The sequence below is a fragment of the Microcaecilia unicolor genome, chromosome 11, assembly GCF_901765095.1.
Source record: "Microcaecilia unicolor chromosome 11, aMicUni1.1, whole genome shotgun sequence".
Classification (NCBI taxonomy): domain Eukaryota; kingdom Metazoa; phylum Chordata; class Amphibia; order Gymnophiona; family Siphonopidae; genus Microcaecilia; species Microcaecilia unicolor.
In genome coordinates this window covers 128,193,145-128,211,742 of record NC_044041.1, presented here as the reverse complement: position 1 = coordinate 128,211,742, position 18,598 = coordinate 128,193,145, and the positions used below count along the sequence as shown (strand labels likewise).

At 44.5% G+C, this 18,598-nt stretch overlaps 1 protein-coding gene across 2 annotated transcripts in view; it reads left to right on the top strand.

The window, feature by feature from the left end:
- LOC115479952 (phosphomethylethanolamine N-methyltransferase-like) overlaps positions 1-14,443 on the top strand; it is a 57,562-nt gene extending 43,119 nt beyond the window's left edge. For both annotated transcript variants that reach the window (XM_030218297.1, XM_030218296.1), the window contains exons 9-12: positions 3,185-3,307; positions 3,481-3,612; positions 3,779-3,895; positions 14,135-14,443. In XM_030218297.1, the coding sequence (XP_030074157.1) occupies positions 3,185-3,307; positions 3,481-3,612; positions 3,779-3,895; positions 14,135-14,266 (504 nt within the window). In that variant the 3' untranslated portion in view covers positions 14,267-14,443. The remainder of the gene's footprint in view (positions 1-3,184; positions 3,308-3,480; positions 3,613-3,778; positions 3,896-14,134) is intronic.
- Positions 14,444-18,598: the final 4,155 nt, after the last annotated feature.

Sequence of the window (18,598 nt, the reverse complement as noted above, 5' to 3'; positions counted from 1 at the left end):
TATTACACCGCTGTTTGGGATAAGGGGTAGGGCTTAAGAAGCAAGATCTGTGGGTTTGCTAGCTGTGAAACCATAACAGTTTTCAAATGCAGTGCCCAGTAAATAATATCAAATATAACAGTTTTTAAAAATACAGTGCAATCAGAACAGACAAGGTAAGAAAGGAGAGGGAGGCAATGCAGTAAATTTGGCTTATCTCACACGGTGAGGTTTCAATCAAAATGGCAGATTTTAAAGACCGTGTTGATTTTTGCACGTTACTGTTCAAGCTAAACATAGTAAGATAACATTCAAATGATACAATTAACAATTTGTCGGAATTTTGCAGTCACTGTGAATGCTCAGTGTCCACCCCCAGCTTTAATACAGGCCTTCAGTCGCTTTGGGAAGTTCTTAACAGCCTTGTCAATCGATCCTTGTGGCAGGCTGTCCCAGATCATCTGCAGCTCCTCCTCAGGGTTGCCAGCTGGGAAAAATTTTCCCAGCCCGAAACGAGCTGTAAACCCATCCGTAGCCAATCCCCGTCTCCCATGCCACTAGCCCCGCCCCCTGCGTCATCCCTGACGTCAACCCCGCCCCTGAAAGGCTTCTATTGGTCCAATTTGGACCAATAGAAGCCCCGGAAAAGTTTCTATTGGACCGAATTGGACCAATAGAAGCCCCGGAAAAAACCGCCGAACTCGCACAGCGGCGACGGGAAAACCGCCCAAAAAACCGCATCCCACGGCTGGCGAAATTTTCCAACTGCCGCTGGCGAAAACCCGCCCAATTGGGCGGTAAAACCGCCCACCTGGCAACTTTGCTCTTCCTGGAGTTTAGCGGTTGTTTGCGGCTTTGGGTGGAGCTTTTGATAGGCCTCCAACATTGCTTGCCAGACAAGTCTACTTCACTGTGTTGTCATTAACAATAAGCTGGTACCCCCTGTAGTTTTATAGTGCAAACATTTTTTGAACATGTGAAAATTGCTGGGTGGTCCTGCCAGGGGCGTAGCCAGGCACCCAATTTTGTGTGGGCCTGGGCCCAACATGGGTGGGCAGAAGAACTCTGCCCTGTCCCACAAGTGATTTGGTCTTTCCCTCTCTTGCCTGCATGCCATATGGTCTTTCAAACATCCCTCCTCCCCCGCATACCTTTTAAGTAGCAGATTTTCACTGGCAGCGAGCAGCAACTAATACACACTGCTCATGTTGGCCCAACAGCCTTCCCTCTGATGCAACGTCCTGTTTTTGCATGGACAGGAATATATCAGAGGGAAGGCTGTAGGACCGGTGCAAACAGCATATATCAGTTGCTGCACGCTGCAGGTGAAGATCTGCTATTTACAAGGTATGCAGGAGGGACAGTTTTGGGGAGTTTTTGGCTGGTAGGGCATGGGGATCCCTGCCAGCCACGTCATGGGTGTGCTGCTACTGGGTGGGCCTGAGCCCACCCGGGCCCACCCTTGGCTGCGCCACTGGGTCCTGCTAAAAAGTTTGTAACTTTGCTATATTTAAAGATAATGTCATTCCACTTAGCATAAATATAGCTGTAACAACAAATATGGAATTCCAATGTGAGATTTTATAAGGGGTTGCTGAGAAAATGACAAAAAAACTCTAGGGGGTGACTATTTTTGCATTGCCTCACCCTGTATGTGTGTGTTTATATAGAGATAGATGTATATAGATATGTGTTTGTATTTAAAGGAAACACACACAGCAACGGTGACAAAAAGAATCCCAAAACAAATGGTGCTGTGCAGAAATGTAGTAGTAGGTATGTGACTCAACACGAGCCGTGTTTCGGCTGTAAGGCCTACCTCAGGAGTCAATACCCACAATTCCATAATGATAAAAAATCTTGAAATAAACTTAAACAACTGCACCAATTTTGCACTCTAAAGATATCCTGCCTTAATGTAGTGCTGCGGAACAGCTCTATTTTCTTTTCTACTGTTTGTGTTTTCATTTATTTTGTTCGAAGGCTTGTTCTTCTTCTTTTGTGTATGTATGTATATACACACACACACCAGTTCATACTCAAAGTAATTAATTTAAGAGGCCAGGAGATGCTCCTATCTGCTTAAATTGTTCGCAGCTATCCGCAATTAATGCTGCTGAATATCAGTACTGGCTATTCTGTGGGTGGTCCGGGTGTGGAATTGGCACTTAACCACATATTCAGTTCTTAACTGCCTAAGTTAAGCAGTCAGATTGGACCGTATGAAACGGGCCTGTCTTTATGTGATGCCATTTAGGCGGTTAAGTGCTGACTATTGAACTTAACCGCATAAGAGATAATGGCTGCATAAACCCAGATAAGTACATAAGTATTGCCATACTGGGACAGACCGAAGGTCTATCAAGTCCAGCATCCTGTTCCAACAGTGGCCAATCCAGGTCACAAGTACGTGGTAAGATCCCAAAAAAGTACAATACATTTTATGCTGCTTATCTTAGAAATAAGCAGTGGATGTTCCTTAAGTCCATTTTAATAATAGTCTATAGACTTTTCCTTTAGGAAGCCATTCCAAATTTTTTTTAAACCCTACTAAGCTAACCGCTTTTACTACATTCTCTGGCAACGAATTCCACAGTTTAATTCCACGTTGAGTGAAGAAAAAGTTTCTCAGGTTGTGTGCCTCCTAGTATTTTTGGAAAGAGTACACAAGCAATTCATGTCTACCGGTTCCATTCCAATTTTATAGACCTCTATCATATCTTCCTTCAGCCATCTCCAATGCTGGTGCCTGGACATGGCCAGGCATTGAATATCCAGGGTAACACGGGTGGTGGCTATAAAACCATTAACTGCCGCCGGCTGAATATCTACCCCATATTTTTTTCCAAAGTGGAAAGTATCTTGCACACATTTACCTCATGCTTGGTTCAGCGATGGCTAAGCTTTCAGGCTACAGATACTTAATTTCCTTGGGAAATTTTAAATAAAAGGGGAAAGGTTTGCAGGTAAATGGGATGTTTAAGGGCTGAACTCTTTTTTTTTTTTTTGTGTGTGTGTGTGTCTATTACCCTGTATTCAAAATAAACACACCTATTTTTCTGATCAATTTATTTAAGAAAAGCATCTGGACCTGCAGGCCCATAGATATAGTGGAGCCCATTTCGCTAGCCCGATTTCTTTGAATAGTCCGTCTGGTCCTCCAGACCCAGCCCTAATCCTCAAGTTTCCTGCTTTTCTTCTGTAGGTGCAGTTTGAGATTGCAGATGCCACTAGGTACATCCTTCCTGCAGCATCCTTTGACGTGGTCTACAGTCGTGACACCATTCTGCACATCGCTGACAAGGCAGCTCTTTTCCAGCGCTTCTACGTGAGTGCCGGGTGGGGAGAGGCCTCTGCCAGGAGGAAAGAGGGCAGGAGTTTGGGTGGGAGGAGGCGGAGAGTGACTTTTGGAAGTGGAGATAACACCATAGAGAATGAGAAACTGCAGTCATTCCTTAGTAATATGTCATTTTCTCTCCCTCTCATTGCTGCATTCCTCAGTCCTGGTTAAAGCCAGGTGGTAAGGTGCTGATCACAGATTACTGCTGCGGGGAGAAACCCTGGTCTCAAGTTTTTGCCGAGTATGTGAGGCAGCGAGGTTATATCTTGTACACACCCCAGGAGTATGGGAAGGTGCGTGTAAAGTTCTGATGATATTAGCTTGCATTCTTTGAGTAGGAAGAATGTCTGCCATGCCAATGACACCTGCCCTTGCCACCTCCTGCTTTTGTGAGCACTGACACTGCCCTCACTGATTCATTGCTTTTTTACTACCCTCTCCCCACTCATCCTTCCCCAGTTTCTAGAGCAGACCGGCTTCATTAACGTAAGGGCCGAGGACCGCACCAATCAGTTTGTGGACATCCTGAACATGGAGTTGCACCGGACAGAGGACATAAAAGAAGAATTCACTCAGGTACCACTAGGGGACAGGGGTGGCTTGAAGGGGTGACGTGCCTTTTGTTGACACAAGAAGTGAAGTGCATGGGGAAGGGGACAAGGAAGGGAGGTATGCTAACAGGTGAGACCCATGTGTAACCTAGCACCTTTCAAACATAAAGCTCCCTTTCTGTAACTCTGACCAAATGCAACATTATGGTCAAACTGTATGTTTCTATTAATTCATACTTGTAAAGAAGCTGACATGACTTCTAGATGGTCCAGAGCTAAACCTGACATCTGTCTGCAAGTTTGTGAGCCTTCCAGGGATGGAAAAATACATACTGTACTGGAATGTATACCATTTTGATAGCTTTGGGGCTTGCACATATAAGCTTTTTCTTGCTTTGTAAGAGTGAATTTTCTTTGTTTTCAAATGCTTAGAAGAGCCCATAGTTAATGAAAGCAGGCAGAACAACAGTTACAAGCTGAGAGCTTAGAAACCATCAATAGTTATGTAAAATTGCTTCAGTTTAGCCACTCATCTAATTATCCCAACTGACTCTGTACCACCTATCTTCATATCTGCATTTGGCCCCTTGGTTACATAATAAGCTGTATTGTAGAAAATCGGTATCATATCTGTTATTTGATATGTGCTTATTAGATGTTTCATTAGTATTATGCTAACGTCATATTATATCTCTGTTATTTGAATTTCAGTGCTGTTAAATGTGTGTATATTTTTGATACTGTTTCATGGTAGTCCTGTTAGGTTTTAATGTGCTGTTTTCAAGTTTACCTCATTTGTTCTGTTTATGTTTATATGTGGTCATTTTTACTATTGTTATGTTCTTAACAAAATTGTAAGTTTTATGCTAATCCTCAACCTGCTGTACTCTGCCTTGGGTGAATCTCTTCATAAAGGCAGTTAATAAATCCTAATAAATACATAAAGGTGACCTCTTGAACTCTCTACATGGAAAAAGAGGAGAAAGGAATTAAACTTTAAGCAGGCCAATTTACATATAACCAAATTTGAGCATAGAGAGATTTCTGCGTACAGAATTTTGTACGGATCAACCAGGAACCCATCCTCCCCCGGTGTTTTGCTGTTGTGTAAGTTTTGAATAACCTGTTCTACATTTTGCTTAGTAATTTTCCTATTTAATATAGCTCATTCAATGTCTGAGACACTGGGAAGCTTTACTACTACATATTGCTTTAAGGCTTCGGTCCATGTTTCGGTGAAACTGCCTGCGTCAGGAGTCTGTAAATGTTCAAATGTATTGTGTGGTCTTTAAAAGAGGTTTTTCCTCTTAAGGTAAAAGTCTGTCTGATAAAGACACCAAAACCAGTGCGGAAACACAAAGGATATATCACAATGCTGTCCCGAACGAGTGAAGCAACCGATAACCGGCAAAATAGTGCTTTCAAAAGTGACACTCTTTCTTGTGTTCTCAGGCATTCTTAACAGAAGAGGAAGCAGGTCTGAGGAGTAGCCTCGTGGTTAGTGCAGTGAACTCTACACCAAGGGACCCAGGTTCAAATCCTGCTTCAACTTTTTTTTTAAATGGAGGGCTCACAAGAAACAGAAAAATATCAGCTGTACCTAAATATGTCATCTGCAAGCCTGAAGGCTATTGAACTGGTGGTGTACATTCAGCTGTTGTAGAGTAGGTATTTGTCTCCTCCTAGAGGGGTCACAATTGCAAAAAAAAAAAGAAAGTTAAAATGGGATTTGAACCTGGCTCCCTTGGATTACAATTCACTGCACTAACCACTAGCCTAATCCTCTGCATGGATGTCTGTGGCTATTTTTTAAAAGAATGCTGCTATACAGATGTCCCTTGTTTTCCCCTGTTCAAAATTTGGACATTTCAGGATGTTCATGCTGGATGTTTCCAGTGCATGAATGTCCATCTCCTGCATTTTTGAATGGGCTGTATCCTGTTCAAAAATACATTCAAGATGGGCATCTGTTTGGAACATTCTGACTTGGAGATCCTTTCAAGAATGCCCATCCACATGTACACCTACCTGTTAAAAAAAAAAAAAAAAATCCCATGATATATACCTATGTACAGATAGCGCTTAGATGAATTTTTGGCATTTGTGCATATATTTGCCATTCTAGTAATTTATGTTTGTACTTAGCATGTAACTGTGTAAGCATGGTTTTATAGAATTATCCCCACAGTGATGAGGTGGCCTGTAAAGACATTCAGAGGCACTCTCCAAATAGCGCTCCTGAATGTCCCTGTCAGCATAGGTGGTCAGTGACTCAACTGTTTGGTGGGGCTAGGGAAGGGTAGGGGCTTAGACCTATAAGAGAAGAAGAGGGTCAATGGAGGCACATATGAACACAGACAGGACCTCTGCATATGCCCTAGCTGCCTCCCCCTTGTATTTTTGTTACTGATGGTGTTATGCACACTGAATACATGCCAGAAACGTACATGCCAAAAAACTCAAAAAACAGTGCACCAAAATAATGCAACAGGTTCCCCCCAGATTCTGTATATAGGTTGCTGTTGGGGTCTGCACACATTAGCCAAACCCCAACTGATTACTGCTAGAACATCCACATTCTTAGGTTTGTTTTCTTAAACTAATAAAACAAATACTTATAAGTGAAAAGTTTATTCTAGAAACAAGTAAATAGTTGCTCAAGCAGAGGCTTATAGGAAGTCTGAAATGCAGAAAAGAAATGGTTAGAGAGACTCCCTTGTCTCCATTCCAGTTCACTGCCCTGGGAACAAGGAAGCCCCCACTACATAAATTTCCCTCATTTTTATACGATTTTGATTTAGCACAATAAGCAGGAAATCAATCATCATCTTATCCCACTAACCAATCATCTACCTACTTATTCCAAGACATCTGACTTCTATCCTATCAATTTTCAGTCCATACCCTAATTCCTAGAATAGCAGTTACGCCTCCTGAGTCACAAAGAGGGGCATTTTCGATAGAACATCTAAATCAGAATTTGGCTGTTTTACAAAAACGTCCAAATTCTGAACAGGAAAGGTCATTTTCGAAAAAGACATCTATCTTTTGTGTTCGAAAATGCTATGGACGTTTTGTGATTTGGATGTCAGACATGCAAAACAGAGGAGGAGTGGCTTAATGGTTAGTGCAGTGGGCTTTGATCCTGGCAACATGGGTTCAATTCCCACTGCTGCTGCTCCTTGTGACTTTGGGCAAGTCAAATGCACAAGGCGCATTTTTGGATATGACATCTAAGTCTGAATTTGGACGATTTTTGGAAAACGTCCAAAATCAGAACAGGAAAGGTCATTTTCTACAAAAGAAAGTCTCTCTTCCTTTTGAAAATGCTGTTTGGAAAAATGTTTTGTGATTTGGGGGAGTAAGGGGAGGTGGTCATCTGATCATTTGGGGCACCGCTTGTGTGGAGTAGAGGAGTAGCCTAGTGGTTAGTGCAGCAGTCTTTGATCCTGGGGAAGTAATTCCCACTGCAGCTATTCATTATAAAAAGAAACCAAAGCTCGTAATGAACATAACATAACTCTTCCTCTCTACGATTCCCTAATGTGTCTGTAACATATGAACCTTACTCTACCACAACATCACTTTGTATTTGTTCTCTACCGGAGTTGGCGAACACCTTTTACGGTACTATGTAAGCCACATTGAGCCTGCAAATAGGTGGGAAAATGTGGGATACAAATGTAATAAATAATAAAAAAACAGGTCTAGCTCAAAATGTCTTGGACGTTTTTGTTTTGTTCCATTATGGCTGAAAGACATCTAAGTCTTAGCAACGCCCAAGTCCTGCCTTGAACACACCCCTGACATGCCCCCTTGAGATTTAGATGTCCTTCTGACGGACTTCAGAGAAAGACGTCTAAAAATAGGTTTCGAAAATACTGATTTGGATGTCTGTGTGAGATAAATGTCCAAATGCAGATTTGTCACTTTTTGGACGTTTTTCTCTTTTGAAAATGAGCCTGATTGTCATGCTATCTTCACCCCCACCCCCACCCCCATCTGACCTCTATGACTAACAAACTGTCTGAAAAACAAATCCAGCTTCTATAAAGATTATATTCTTTATCCTGTAAAGTAGAAGCCTAAGCAGAATAATATAAAAAGAACGTCATCTAAACGAATATACTCTCTTTTCTGTTCTCTCTTAAAAACATAATAAAATCAGTAAATTGTTTGTATAATGTCATGCCTTAGGTCACGACCCTTACATAAGCCATATCAGCAGAAATACATGAATGCACAGGTTTTCCTTTCACATTCTGTTTTCCCTCTCCCTGGTCTTGAGCAAACTTCTATAACAGTCTCTAGACTCCTTCCAGCACACCTACACTCTGTTGCAAAAGTACCACTTCCCAATTTCCCCACCCCTGCCCCCATGACTGCCCAAGTTGTCACACTTTGATGCATAAACATGTTTGGACCCAGTCTGATAAGGGAAGTGTGGGAGTATGTGCTGTGTAGGCCTTGTAGCGCTATAGAAATGATGATAACCTAAAATAACTATACTACTACTACTTATTTCACAATTACACCCTGTAGCCTGTAAGCCAGGGCTGAAATCAGCACACAAAATAGTTAGGGGGGATGAAATAAATCTTACAGGTAACCCTTGTTTCATTATCCAAAGGGGTGCTCTGAACATACAAACATTAGGGGTCCTGAGCCCCCCTTAAGCTTCCCACATTGCCCCAGGGGCGTAGCTACGGGTGGGCCCAGGCCCACCCAATTTCAGCTCTGGCCCGCCCACTCCCATTGGTCCCATTGCCGGCCACTGCTGCTTTTCCTGTTGAGCAGCAGGGCCGGCGCTACAAAAAGAAGCGCTCAGCCGACTGAGCTGAGCGCCGCCGCCGCCAACGTTAACAAGAAAAAATGTAAAAAAAAAAAAAAAAGCGCAGCACCGCAGGCAGTCTCAAAGCATTGGCTCTGCAGGCTCCTCCCATCTCTTACGTCACTGCCCCTGCTTCACTCCAGGGGCAGTGACATAAGAGACGGGAGGAGCCTGCAGAGCCAGCAGCCAATGCTTCGAGGCTGCCTGTGGTGCCGCGCTTTTTTTAAAAACATTTTTTTCTCGTCTTTAACGTTGGTGGCGGCGCTCAGCTCAATCAGCTGAGCGCTGCTGCTTTTTGTAGCTGGGGCTGGCTGGCCTGAATCGGGAGGTAAAACGGATGGCAGGATGGGGACTGGGGAGAAAGAGGTAAAACGGAAGGATGGGGAGAGAAAGAGGGAATACAGATGGAAGGATGGCAGAGAAAGAGGGAAAACGGATGGAGAGGGAGAGAGACACTGGATGGAAGGATAGGGAGAGAGAGGGGAGATGGATGAAAGGATGCAGAGAGAAAGGGGAGAGACTGGAAGGATGTGGAGAGAGAAGGGACACTGAACAGAAAAGGGTAGAGAGATAGACACTGGTTAGAAGGAGGGAGAGAGAGACATTAGATGGAAGGATCAGGAGAGAGGGTAGATGGGTGGAAGGATGGGAAGAGAAAGCGGTGACACTGGATGGAAGGATGCAGAAAGAAAGAGGGGAGACTACTGGAAGGATGGGGAGAGAGAGGGGAGACACTGGAAGGATGGGGAGAGAAAGAAGAGAGCTGCTGGATGGAAAAGGAGAGTAGTGAAAGACTGGAGAATAAGAGGAAGGGGCATGGGGAGAACAAGGGTCAGAAAAAGATGAAAAGCCATAAGTAGATGAAGGAAATTAAAGAATGGATAGTAAGAATGAATTAAATCTGGACAGAGAGAGAGAGGCAGAAAAATATTGAAGAAAGCAAAGAAAAAGGAGAGAAAAATGACAAATGGCCAGGAAACCCTGGCAGAAGAGTTAAGTGAAAACGAAGGAAAGCAGAATCTAGAGACTGGGAGCAACACAATGAGAAAAAGTAAATGGCCATACAACAAAGGTAAAGAAAATAATTGTATTTTTAATTTAGGATAAAGTAATATGGTACCTGTGTTAATGAAGTTTCAGAGACCAATACTTCCTTCCTTAGGTCAGGAGAGGATACCGTAACAGCATTATACTGACCTGAGGCAGGAGGTTTTGGCCTCTGAAAGCTCACTGAAAAGGATGTTAGGCTATTAAATAAATTGTCTGAAATCTGATGCACTGAAAAGCAGCACTTTACCCTGTGTGACAAATGTATCTGAGTGTGAGGGGGGTAGAGAGAAAATTTTGTGCCCACCCACTTTGGGTTCAGGCCCACCCAAAATTGGCAGTCTGGCTACGCCACTGCTGCCGCTTATGGTGAAGTCGTCCTCCCTACTGCCAACAATACTCAAAACCCCCGCAGAGCACAAAAACAAGCCACAAAAGAAGCACAAAGCACACAATAGAAGGTGGGTGGCTCCGGAGCTAGCAGATCATGCTGCCATTGTTGCTAGTGATGTAATTTCCTCTTGCTCCTTTATGATCTAACGTTCCCACAGATTCCCTTGCAGGTTTTCTGCTTCTGATGTACCTGAAAAAGTTGTTAATGCGAGTTTTTGCATCTGCGGCAAGGTTCTCTTCATGTTTTAGCCTTCTTTATCAATTCTTTGCATCTAACTTGCCAGTGCTTATGTTGCATCTTATTTTCTTCATTTGGGTCCTTTTTGCATTCTCTGCAGGACATTCTTTTGGCTCTAATAACCTCTTTCACTTTACCTTTTAACTATGCTGGCTGTTGTTTTCTCTTCTTTCCACCTTTGTAAATACATGGAATGCATCTGGTCTGGCTTCCAAGATTTTTAAACGATGTCCATTCCTGATTTAAAGTCCTAACCTTTGCAGATGGTCCTCTTTAATTTCTTTTTAACCATTTTCCTCATTTTATTGAAAATTAAATGCTGCTATAGCAGATTTCCTTTGTGGCTTCACTCAAGATAGTTCAAACTTGATCATATTGTGATCACCGTTTTCCAGTGGATCCAACACCTTTATCTCTCATACTATAACCCTGTATTCCACTAAGAACTAGATCTAAAATGGCTCCCTCTCTTGTTGGTTCCTGGACCAGGTGCTCCAAAACGCAGTAATTTATTGCATCTAGGACTTTTATCTCCCAAGTGCCCCCTGATGTATCATTTATCCAGTCAGTATAGGGGTAATTGAAATCACCCATTTTTATACTGTGCCCAATTTGCTAGCTTTCCTAATTTCTATAAACATTTCTTCACTAGTAAAAAAGGCCCGTTTCCGAAACAAATGAAACGGGCGAGATTCAAAATGGCCGCCGAGACTTCAATTCTCGGTGGCCATTTTGAATCTCGCCGAGACCATCAGTCAGGCAGCATACAGGAGGACGGAGAGCAGCGCGCTGGGCAGGAAAGAGAGGGCTCTTTCCTGCCCCGACGTCACTAGACCACCAGAGAACATCGCATGACGTGAGTAGGGGAGGGCGATCCTGAAATCGGACCTTGCTACCTTCGGACTATAAGACGCACCCCCCATTTTCCTCCCAACTTTGGGGGGAAAAAAGTGCGTCTTATAGTCCGAAAAATACGGTAATCACAAATCTCTTTTGCTTGAGCTCTATGCTTCCACTGGCTGTTGTTCAGAGGAAGGCACCCGGAATGGTCCATGGCCTACAGAACTGCCCCTTCAGAGAGAAGCTGAAGGCACTCAAAATGTCCTGAGGGGAGGAATAGCAGGAACTAGGGATATGATAGAAAATTCCAACATAACCCCCAGTGATCATACAACTTCATTTTAAGGCATAACGTCATTCATCACACCATTCAGTGTAATTTGCTACTTTCCCAGGAATGGGTAGTCTTACTAGTATTCAGATCCAGCACACTCCCTATTCCTTTATTGTACTTAAGCAACAATTCAGCTGTTTTCCACTAAAGTTTCTGGCGCTGATGCAGAAAGATTACCATGGGTTTAACAGTTCAGTACCATGAGCTAGCACTGCAGACGGGGTTTCAGTACATGTGTTAACTAGTGTGAAAACCCTGACCACACATCATTAAAATGAATTCAGATGCAGTGTTTAGCTATTTCACTGCATGCACAATTAAATAAAAAAAAAAACAAACCCAAAATTTGGCCCATCAGCTGCTGCAAATGCCCGGTATGTGGAGGTTTGGGTAACAGTGTGGGGCTCATTTTCCAAAAAGGACGTCCATCTTTCGACATAAATCGGAAGATGGATGTCCTCCTCTCCAGGAGGGGCGTATCTGCGTGGGGCCACAGGCGCCTGGGCCCCGCAGATTTTGGCCTAGACCCCCCTACCGCCGACCCTCTCCACTCCCCCTCCCGCAGCCAACCTGTCGCCGATCTTTGCTGGCGGGGGACCCCAACCCCCGCCAGCAGAGGTCATCTCTTCTGTTGCAGGCTGCAAGTTGCAAAGCTTCCTATTCTTCTAAGTCTGACGTCCTGCACGTACAACGTGCAGGATGTCAGACTCTGAATTTGAAACTGAGTTGTACATGCAGGACATCAGACTCAGAAGAACAGGAAGCTTTGCAACTTGCAGCCTGCAACGGAAGAGAGGACCTCGGCTGGCGGGGGGTTGGGGTCCCCCGCCAGCAAAGGTAAGCGACGGCAATGGGGGAGGGTTGGAGGCGGGAGGGGGGGTGGAGAGAGTCGTTGGGGGGGGGGGGGATCGGTAATGGCGGGGGGCGGGGGGGGGATTGGTGGCTGCAGGGGTGGGGCTAAAATGTGCCCCCCCACCGCCCGAGTCCAGATACGCCTCTGCTTCCCAGGGACATCGAACTCGGTATAATTGAAACCCAATTTAGGATGTCTCCAACTGCACTCCGTCACAAGGACTGCCAAAGTTCAACGGGGTATGTCAGAGGCGTAGTGAAGGTGGGACTTGGACGTCCTTGAAAAAACAAGGACGTCCCTGACGAACACTTGGATGTTTTCACCCGGACCTGTTTTTATTATGACTAAGACACAAAAAGGTGCCCAAAATGACCAGATGACCACCGGAGAGAATCGGGGATGACTTCCCTTACTCCCCCAGTAGTCACTAACCCCCTCCCACCCTCAAAAAACATCTTTAAAAATAAATCGTGCTAGTCTTAGATGTCATACTCAGGTTCATGACAGTGCATGCAGGTCGCTGGAGCAGTTTTAGTGGGTACTGCAGTGCACTTCAGACAGGCGGACCCAGGCCCATACCCCCCCCCCCCCCCCACCTGTTACATTTGTGGAGGAAGCAGCAAGCTCTCCAAAACCCACCACAAACCCACTGTACCCAAATATAGGTGCCCCCCTTCACCCGTAAGGGCTATGGTAGTGGTGTACAGTTGTGGGTAGTGGGTTTTGGGGGGGCTCAGCACCGAAGGTAAGGGAGCTATGTTCCTGGGAGCAATTTATGAAGTCCACTGCAGTGCCCCCCTAGGGTGCCCAGTTGGTGTCCTGGCATGTCAGGGGGACCAGTGCACTACAAATGCTGGCTCCTCCCATGACCAAAGTTTTTGGCTGTTTTTGACATGGACGTCTTTGGTTTCGAATATTGCTGAAAGTCCGAAATGTCCATGTCTAGGGACGACCAAATCTAGGGACATCCAAATTTAAGGATTTGGATGTCCCTACCGGTATTTTTGAAACAAAAGATGGATGTCCATCTTGTTTAGAAAATATGGGTTTCCCCACCCCTGGATTTTGCCGTTTTGCAAGGATGTCCAAATCGCAACTTGGACGTCCCTTTCAAAAATGCCCCTGCATATGTATGCTCCAGTAGATCAGGTGCCTCTGCTGCTGCTGCTGGGGGGGAGCATGCCCCCTCTGCCTGGAAGGCAATGGAACCACTAAAAAAACAGCTTATTTGCTTGTTAAGGATTTGGGGTCTGTAGCATAGCAGGAGTGTCACTGTCTTTTGCAGGAGTAGGAGAGAAAACCTGATGAATGCAGGAGAGTTGGTAGGTATGGGAGTGTGAGGTTGGAGGCCTACACCAGTGGTTTGCTCCTCTATGGGAGGGTGGCAAATGCCCAGAATCTCTCTAGCCATACAAAGAGGAGCAACGGGAGTCATGATGCCATCCCTGTAGGCTAAGTGTAGAAACTAAAGATGGCAATATGGGTAAGGAGTGAGGAATGAGAGGAGATCTAGGAGGGGGGGGGGGGGGACATTATAGTATAGAGGCAGTTGGGTGGGCCCAACGGTCCTTACTGGCTGCTGTCCACTACCTATGAAGTGAGGGGAGGACAGTGGAGGTGGTGACACTTCTCAGCTGTTTTCTTTGCTGGAAAAATTGGCTCCAGAACTGCTTCATTTAGTAGATGTTTCTTTCCTGTATTTTCTTATTTTTTTCCCCTTCTCTTCAGATGTTCTCAGAGGAGGATTACATTTACATTGCGGAGAGCTGGAAGGAAAAACTCCATCGTTGCAAGATAGGTGATCAGCGCTGGGGCTTCTTCTATGCTGAGAAACCACACAATCTCATCTCTGCTGACTAGGATCTCATCCTCTTCCCTCTACTTCAGTTTTGAAGCTATGATCTTGTCCCCGCCCCCGGGGCTGTTGAATTGTAGGATCTATGATTTCTACATTACCAAAAGACTTAATACATATTATGCAATGCTTGGAATTAATAATAATATTATTAATAAAATAGAAATCTACTATGTCTGTCAGAGAGGCATGAGAGGGTGGATTGAAGAGTTCAAGCCTACTTTTATGCAGTGAAGCCGTGCAGACAGATAGATCCATTGTGGGATAGCCATTACAGGGCCACTGTGTCCTGCCACACACAGCCTTTATCTGAAGTTTTATTTTTAAACTCATTTTCTGCTTTGCAGTGAACATGATCTGCTGCCAGAAGGAAGGGTCCTCTCTGGTGTTCCTGCTGCCATCATGCAGTGCCCTGGCACAAAGCCAGCCTGAGATACGAATTACTCCAAAGTTTGATACCTTTCTTGCTGCTAAATCAATGTTCATCCCAGTTGTGGTCTTCAAAGGGCTTGCGTTAGTGTGCTTTTACTTCTAGCATGGGGCTAACCAGAAATCTTGACTAGATCGCTTATAGTTTATTAAAAACTTGCTATACCACGCAAGCTGACTTGCAGAACGGGATGGTTTACAGACTAAAGACACCAAGTAATAGAATAGAAAAACAACTACACTATTCCAATAGGAAAGTTAGGAAACACACCAGGCAATCAAGAGTAAGAAAGGACAGAGGGAGGGGAGGGAAGGGAAGGGCAGGGGAAAGAGAGGATGATGATTTAAATGCAAGCTTCTCCTACTTAACTGTCCAGGTGTTTTCTCCTCTTTACCACATGATGGTACCATTACTTTTTTTTTTGTTACATTTGTACCCCGCGCTTTCCCACTCATGGCAGGCTCAATGCGGCTTACATGGGGCAATGGAGGGTTAAGTGACTTGCCCAGAGTCACAAGGAGCTGCCTGTGCCTGAAGTGGGAATTGAACTCACGCAGGGTTGCCAGCTGGGAAAAATTTTCCCAGCCCAAAACAGCAGTAAACCCGCCCGTACCCAATCCCCGTCTTCTGTGTCACTGAACCCCGCCTCCCATGTCACTAGCCCTGCCCCTACGTCATCCCTGACGTCAGCCCCGCCCCTAAAAGGCTTCTATTGGTCCAATTTGGACCACTAGAAGCCCCGGAAAAGCTTCTCTTGGACTGAATTGGACCAATAGAAGCCCTGGAAAAAACCGCTGGACTCGCACAGCGGCGACGGGAAAACCGCCCAAAAAACCGCATCCCGTGAAATTTTCCCGCCGCCGCTGGCGAAAACCCGCCCAATTGGGCAGTAAAACCGCCCACTTGGCAATCTTGAACTCAGTTCCTCAGTTCCCCAGGACCAAAGTCCACCACCCTAACCACTAGGCCACTCCTCCACTTCTCTCTTCAATGACCTTTAATAAATTACCGTAGTACCTGGGTTGTGCTTTTGAGTGTGGAAGTGCTGGTAATTGGTAGAGCTGGGTGTTTGGGGGAGGGGGGAGGGGGGGCCCAGTAACAGGTACCATAGGATAGGACTGTAATTTGTCAATCCTCTCATCACTGCTCATATGCAGCATCCAGAATATAACAGGGAGGCAGTGCCAACCACGCAACCTCTTTTCCCTTTCCTGAATCAGACATTAGCCCCTCCAGCAGTCTATAAGCTGTGTGCCGTGATGGGTTTCAGCACATCCTTGGGATCTGTCTGTGTCAATAATGTTGTCATCCAGGTACTATAATCAGCTCTGGAAGTGCATTAGCACAAGAGGCAGGTATCTTCCAGCTGAGAGGATACCTGATCAAGATTAGGCAGGTGAGTGGTCTCAGCCTGAGAATAAGGGAGGTCCGTCCCCTTTACATGTTAAGTGAGCCAATTCCAGCCCAAGGATGAGGCAACAAAAGTAAAGAGCAAAATTGCTGACAATATACACAGGCGAGGCTTAATGGGAATGAATTGGCATGAAAAAGGCAAGTCTCACTATTCTTTTAAAACAGAAGTAGATAATGATAAGAGGGTTGACATGAAGCAGCATTTTTGAAAGTACATAGAACTGGAATTTAGACATCCATGTTGGGCCATCTTAAGTTCTACTAGTATCTTAGAACAAGATCTGCTGACATACAGCCTGTTCTAAAATACATGAAAAAAATGGACATTTATGTGCAGCATGAACATTGATTTTAGAAAAATAGATGTAAAATCTCCTGAAAACCTGACCAGCTGGGTATATCCCAAGGACGGGGCTGAGAATTCCTGCTGTAGTACCACAAGGTCTGTACTGGAATTGGTGGTGTTTCATATATTCAGCCATGATCTGCAGATATGAATGAGGTAATCAAATCTGCAGATGAGACAAAGTTATTTCAAATCATTAAAATGACAAGATTGTGAGGACTTGCAGAAGAACCTTACATAGAAACAGAAAAAAATAAAGGCAGATAAAGACCATATGGCCTATCCAATCTGCCCATCCATAACATCTACTACCCCTTGCCCTCCCTTAGGGCTTCTTTTACAAAGCCGCGCTAGCAATTCTGGTGCAGCAAATGTGATGAAGCCCATAGGAACGTAATGGGCTTTGTCGCATATGCTGCGCCAGAATCGCTAGTGCAGTTTTATAAAAGGAGCCCTTAGAGATCCTATGTACATGGCCCAAGCTTGCTTGAATTCAGATACAGTCTTTGTCTCCACCACCTCCATGAGAATGCCATTCCATGAATTCACCAACCTTTTTGTGAAGAAGTGTTTCCTCAAGTTACTTCTGAGTCTATCCCCTTTCACCTTCATCTTATGCCCCCTCGTTCCAGAGCTTCATTTCTATTGAAAGAGACTTGCCTCCTATGCATTTGTGCCACACGGGTCTTTAATAGTTTCAATTGTCTTGATATACCACTTTTCATAAGTGACCAAAGTGGTTTAGAATAAAAATTTATAAAATAGGGAAAGGAACGCCATAAAAAATTAAAGATCACAGTCAACAAGGCCAAACACTCCACATACATTACAAAATAGAAAATAAAAGTCTCTTATCTTCCCCTCCTGTCTTGTCTGCCAAAGAATACATATTGAGATCTTTAAATCTGTCTCCATTTGCTTTATGATAAAAACCACTGACCGTTTTAGTATTGCTTATCGTTTATTAATTAAATATACCACCTACCTCACAAGCAAATTTATTATGGGCAAATACAAAGTAATGCATGTAGGAAAAAATAATTCAAAGTACAGGTACAAATTGCTGTGGAGCTAGGAATTACCACCCCTTCCCCCCCCCCAAAAAAAAAAAAAAAAATTAGATCTTGGTATCATTGTGGATAATACATTAATTGGCTGATGATCAGAAGCTCCATGCTGTTCTAAAAAGCACTCTAAAATTAGCACTGGAACAGCGCGGGGTATTAATGCCCCTATGATGAGAGCTAATAGCATGCAAATTTAGGCACGCTATTACCTCTGATCATAGGGTACTTCTGCAGGAGGATGCCCAAGGCACAATCTTTCTGCAGTAGTAGTTTGACAGGTCGGGGCTGTAAAAAAAAAAAAAGCCCCGACCTGTCAAACAGGATTGGAGAGCCCCATTCCACCTCGACACAGTGCCCAACACCCCCTGGTGATCTAGTGCTCCCCAACTCCCCTGACACAACACCCAACACCCCGGGCACCCACACAGCACCTGATACCCCCCTAGTGGTCTAGCACTCCCCATCCCCCTCCCCTGACCTCCCTGAACAGAGGCAAACCTGACCTCCCTAAAGGGCTGGAGGTCCAGTATCACCACTGAATATTGGCAGGACCTGGATAACTCCCAGCTGTGCTGTGGCACTAAGTGATGAATGCCACAGCTATCGGAGAAGGTTATTTAGCAGCACTCTCCCATTAAATGCTGCTGAATATCTGCCCCCAGCCCAGTCTGCATTGTTTGATCCAGCAGGAGTCTCCTGCCCAATTAAACCACACTGAATATTAACTATAACCATCAGAACATACCAAGTGAAATCAAATTCAACTATATCATCGCTGTGGAAAGCAGACTGTGGAGTACCTCAAGGATCACCACTTTCACTGATCGTTTTCAACCTAATGATGACCCCACTAGCCAAGTCCTTATCTATCTAGGGCCTCAACCCATTCATCTATGCAGATAACGTTACAATATACATTCCTTTCAAACATGATTTGGCAGAAATCACCAACGAAATCAACCTCGGCTTGCACACCATGAACTCATGGGCAAATGCATTCCAACTAAAACTCAATACAGAAAAAAACACATTGCCTTATCCTCTCATCCCAATACTACATGAGAATACCTACAAACTTAAT